This window comes from Mandrillus leucophaeus, unplaced genomic scaffold, assembly GCF_000951045.1.
Source record: "Mandrillus leucophaeus isolate KB7577 unplaced genomic scaffold, Mleu.le_1.0 Scaffold282, whole genome shotgun sequence".
Classification (NCBI taxonomy): Eukaryota; Metazoa; Chordata; class Mammalia; order Primates; family Cercopithecidae; genus Mandrillus; species Mandrillus leucophaeus.
In genome coordinates, this window is record NW_012102943.1 from 275,509 (window position 1) to 281,138 (window position 5,630).

The window sequence follows — 5,630 nt, forward strand, 5'->3', positions numbered from 1 at the left end:
GTACAACTACTCAACCCTGCCATTCTAGTGCAAAAGTAAACAAGTGAGTTTGGCTATAGTTTTTTGTTTTTGATTTTTTTTTTTTTTTTTTTTTTTGAGACAGAGTGTTGCTCTCTCGCCAGGCTGGAGTGCAATGGCATGATCTAGGCTCACTGTAACCTCCGCCTCCCAGGTCAAGTGATTCTCCTGCCTCAGCCTCCTGAGTAGCTGAGATTACAGGCGCACGCCACCGCTACCAGCTAATTTTTGTATTTTTAGTGGAGACGGGGTTTCACCATGTTGGCCAGAATGGTCTCGATCTCTTGACCTCATGATCCTCCTGCCTCTGCCTCCCAAAGTGCTGGGATTACAGGCATGAGCCACCACACCTGGCCCCAGTTTGGCTATGTTTTAACAAAACCTTTTACCTTGTAAAACAGGTAGCTTGTATTGTGCCAATCCATGTTCTAGAGCATCATCATTTTTTTTTTTTTTGCGAAACATTTTTTTTTGTTTTAAATTAAATGGAGCCATGAGCTCACTGTATTGCCCAGGCTAGTCTCAAAATCCTGGGTTCAAGTGATCCTCCCATTTCAGCCTCCCAAAGTGTTGGGATTACAGGTGCAAGCCACTGCACCCAGCCTTTAGATTTTTATTTATTTATTTTTTTGAGACAGAGTCCTGCTCTGTTGCCCAGGCTGGAGTGCAGTGGCATGATCTTGGCTCACTGCAGCCTCCGCCTTCTGGGTTCCAGCTGTTCTCCTGCCTCAGCCTCCCAAGTAGCTGGGATTACAGGCACCTGCCACTATGCCTGGCTAATTTTTTTCTATTTTTAGTAGAGAGACAGGTTTTACCATGTTGGCCAGACTGGTCTCGAACTCCTGACCTCAGGTGATCTGCCTGCCTCAGCTTCCCAAAGTATTGAGATTATAGGCATGAGCCACATTGCCCTGCCTAAAAAATTTTTTAATAGAGGAGAGCATCATCTCAGACTGTAATGTGGGCAGGAATAACTTGGGTGTCTTGTTAAAATAAGGATTCTGATTCCGGACTTCTGGGAAGGGACCTGAGATTGTGCATTTCTGGCAGGCTCTCAGGTGATGATCGTATTGTTCGGTTGAGGACCACATTTTAAACACAAGATTTTGTAATACCTACTACAAATCATTCTTTCCAGAATTTGTTATTGTTGCTGTCTTTGAATAGTCATGAAACGATGAAAAAATCAGAGATGTTTAGAAGGAAAGACTGACCATTTTCTTTAAGGCAGACTTTGCAGATTTGGCCTTAATAAAAGTAGTAGTTTACTAGTCACAAAGGTCATACAGTCTACACTGGAAAATCGAGCTGCTTAACTCTTGGTCTTGGTTTCCTCTGTAGAGCACAATGACAATCCAGACTCAGAGGTGTTTAGAGACTTAGAAAGAGTTTGAGAAGCCACTTAGTCACTTTATTTTCAGGTTTGTAGTTTTGCCTCCCTGTCTCTCCCCAGTAGGTTAAAAATGGGGAGTGGCAGGGCCTGCTCCGCATCCACAGAGCCAGTTGAGGCAGGTGTCTGGGAGCTGCACTTTACACAAGGTCCCCAGATTCTTCCTATGCATGCTGAAGTTGAAAAAAAACTGAGTTAGCTAATACCCTTTTGGTATAGATTAGGGAACTAGAGCCCTTCTGGAGCAGAGATTTTGCCTGTGATTTTCTAGCAAGATATATCGCTACACCCAGAATTCCAATTGAGGTAATAGACTTGAAATATTTTGAAGTGCTCCATGAAAAATGTAGCCATTGATTTTTGAAGGGAAACAGGAGAGACAAATGGAAGAAATTAATAATAACCCAATAGCTAATTTCTTACCCAATGGAACCTAGTACTAGGCTCTAATTTCCTTAATGTATTAGTTATCTATTGCTCCTTAGTAATTATCCCAAAACTTTGTAGTAAACAACAAATATATTTATAGTAATTCACACAGTTTCTGAGACTCAGGAATTTGGGAACAGCTTGGCCTAGTGGCTCCAGCTCAGAGGCTCTCATAAAGTTGGAGTGAGATGTTAGCTGGAGCTGCATTCATCTGAAGACTTGACTGGAGCTGCAGAATCCAGTTTTGAGATGGCTCACTCACATGCTTGTTAGCTTGAGGGTTGGGTCTCTCACTTTGTGGACCTCTCCTTATGGTTACTTGAATATCTTTATGATTTGGTAGCTGACTTCCTCTAGTGCAAGTGACCCCTGAAAGAGAGCAAGACAGAAGTCACAGTGTCTTTTATATTGTGATATCTTCAGAAGGCACATAACCTCACTTCAAGCCATATTCTATAAGACACACAGACCAACCCGAGAGATTTGGAATGGGATTACTCAAGGGCATAAATACCAGAGGCAGAGATCATTGAGGCCATCTTGGATGCTGGCTACCACACTTAAAATCCTGTGTTCATCCCATTCACAAATCTAGAGAGGGACTCTTACCCCCAATGTTCAGATGTGGAAACGAAGGCACAGAGAAGTAACTTATTGATGATCATGCAATTAGTAGTGTCAGAACTGGTATCTGAAGCCAGATTTATCTAATTTCAGATTGTCTCATTTCCAGAGATTTTAAAATAAAGTATTGGTTTATGTAATCTTTGTGTGAAAGCAAAGGAAAAGACCCAGAAGTTCAAACCAGCCATGTCAATTATCCATTGACTCAAAAATATGTTTTAAGAACCTACTCTGTCCAGGCACTGTTCCAAGTATTAGGAATCCAGCAGTGAACTGAACAAAACGTCTGTCTGCTGGGTGCTTACCTTCAGACCCTTGATCTGTTAGATATCCTGGAGACTGTAGAATGTAGAGCTTACATGAAGACTAGGAGCCGGGGATCCCTTCCTGCCTGGCCTCCAACCCACTGGGGAACCCAGGCAATCCTTTCTCTTCCCTGGACCCAGATGCTGTCTCTGAGAATGCGGCCCTTGGATGAAAGCAGAATCACCTGGGATAATGACTAGACATAACAGATTCCCCAGCCCAGACCTGCTGACCAGAACCTGTAGTTTTTGCAAGCTGCAGGTGACTCTAGTGCAGAAAATAATTTTCTAGTTCATAAGTGGGCCCACCAGAACAGCATTGTTAGAAGTATGGGGGCCCATCCCTGTCAGAGTTATTGGTGGCCCTGAGACAAAGCTCATAGCTCAAGAATCAGTGCTTTGAAGGTAGGACTGGGAAAAAGCATTTTAAACTAGATCTCCAGGTGATTCTATTCACTGTGTGCCAGACACTGCTAAAGGATTTATGGGGATGATTCCATTGAATACCACCTATGAGGTAGAAACTCTTAGCTGCTCTATAGTTGAAGAGACGGGGGCTCAGAAACAGGCTCCTGATGAGTCTGATGCCAACCAGGTCCTACCCAGTCTCTCTGCCTTCTCTTTCGACCCTGAGTGGGCCTGTCTGCTGGCACTGTGTGTGGGTCACTCTGCAGGGCTCGGGTCATGCTCCCCCTTTGTTTCAGAAGCACGTGTTCTCTGTGGACATGACCTGTGGAAGCTGTGCTGAAGCTGTCTCTCGGGTCCTTGATAAGTTTGGAGGTGAGTGAGTGGCCCTCAGTTGGGGGTGGGATAGAGGAGACAGATGCACTTATGCCACGTTCAGATGCATGCAGATGTTGCAGGAGAGGCTTAGGGTTAAGCTGATCATAACAGTAAAACTAAAATGTATTGAGTACTTAGCACGTACCAACTACTCTTGTTAGTTTCTTATGTGGATCACATCATTTAATCCTCACCACAGCCATTTCAGATAGCTTGTTTGACTAGCTCCATGTTAAACAGGAGACAGCTGAAATTCAGAGACGTTAACTTATCTGGGATCACATGGTCAGTAAATGGTGGAGCTGGGATTTAGCCAAATTAACTAGAACTGCCAGGACTAGCTCTGGAACCATGGCAGTACTAGTGAATATGTTAGTCATCTCCAGTGTATACTGCATGACACATCTGAGTGTCATTTTCTGTTAAAAAAAATTTTTTTTTTGAGACGGAGTTTTGCTCTTCTTGCTCAGCCTGGAGTGCAGTGGTGCGATCTTGGCTCATCGCAACCTCTGCCTCCTAGGTTCAAGCAATTCTCTTGCCAGAGTCTCCCGAGTAGCTGGGATTACAGGCATGCGCCACCATTCCTAGCTTATTTTGTATTTTTAGTATAGACGGGGTTTCTCCATATTGGTCGGCTGGTCTCGAACCCCTGACCTCAGGTGATCTGCCTGCCTCGGCCCCCCAGAGTGCTGGGATTACAGGTGTGAGCCACCCTGCCCAGCCTCTATTAAGATTTTTTAAATGGGGCTGGGCACGGTGGCTCACACCTGTGTTCCCAGCATTTTGGAAGGCTGAGGTGGGCGGATTGCCTGAGCTCAGGAGTTCTTGAGACCAGCCTGGGCGACATGGTGTAAAACCCTATTTCTACAAAAAATACCAAAAAAATTAGCCAGGCATGGTGGCACATGCCTGTACTCCCAGCTACTTTGGGGGGCTGAGGTGGGAAGATTGAGCCCAGGAGGTTGAGGCTGCAGTGAGCCTAGATCATGCCACTGCACTGCAGTGGGGGCAACAGAGCAACACCCTGTCTCAAAAAAAATAAATAAATAAATAAGAAAAAAAAAGAAAGATTTTTAAAAAGTAACAATTTTAAAAAATTTTGTCTTTTTCTATTTCTTTGCTTCAAAAAAATTTTTTAAGTAATTTTGAATCGCTCACATGCAGGGTTTTTTTTTGTTTGTTTTGTTTTTTGAGATGGAGTCTCGCTCTGTCGCTCAGGCTGGAGTGCAGTGGCACATGATCTCAGCTCGCTGCAACCTCTGCCTCCTGGGTTCAAGCAATTTCTGGCAAATTTTTTGTATTTTTCATAAAGATGGGGTTTCACCTTGTTGGCCAGGCTGGTCTTGAACACCTGACCTCAAGTAATCTGCCCACTTTGGCCTCCCAACGTGATAGGGTTACAGGCATGAGCCACTGCACCTGGCCACACGTAGATATCCTTAAAGCACCTCTTTTCAACAATCAGTCTCATCCAGCCTTGTCATTTCACAGCTGGGGAAACTGAGGCCCAGAGAGGGCTGGGATCTGGTCCTGGGACTGAATGAGGTAATAACTGAGTTGTGATCAGAGTTTTGGCAATGCCAGTCAGCCTTCTAAGACTTTTTCTTTTCTTGTTCCCCTACATGAACTGTCACACAATCTTCTAAAATTTTCTGTTTTAAAACCCTAAATAATAATGACATTACGTTTTCAAATGGCTTCCACATGGACGTGATCTCATTAGCAGTCCTCTGAGCTGTACTTTTCATCTTTGGAATGAGGATGTTGATGCCAGTACCCAGGAGGTTAAGTGACTTGCCCAGAGTCCCGCAGCAAGTCAGTGGCTGACCTCTGGCCCTGTAAACTGGGATCTTAATCTGAGAGAAACTGAAACAGTGGAAAGAACCTGGCTGCTGACTTTCCATATAACTGTGGGCCCTTGTTTCTCAGGCCTGGGTTTCCCCAGCTGTGGTATAGGAATGTATATCTTGTGTATCTGTATCAACTTCTACTGTTGATGCTTTTTTTTGTTTTTTTTTTGAGATGGGGTTTCCCTGTTTTGCCCAGGCTGGAGTGAAGTGGCATGATCTCTGTTCACTACA

General features: G+C 44.2%; 1 protein-coding gene across 2 annotated transcripts in view; it reads left to right on the top strand.

Moving 5' to 3' along the window:
- The window catches only part of ATOX1 (antioxidant 1 copper chaperone), a 23,451-nt gene that overhangs the window by 2,762 nt on the left and 15,059 nt on the right, over positions 1-5,630 (top strand). Inside the window, exon 2 of one of the 2 annotated variants that reach the window (XM_011985294.1) lies at positions 3,471-3,546. The exons of the other annotated variant lie outside the window; for it this stretch is intronic. Within the exon in view, the coding sequence (XP_011840684.1) occupies positions 3,471-3,546 (76 nt within the window). The remainder of the gene's footprint in view (positions 1-3,470; positions 3,547-5,630) is intronic. 2 annotated transcript variants of the gene reach the window in all.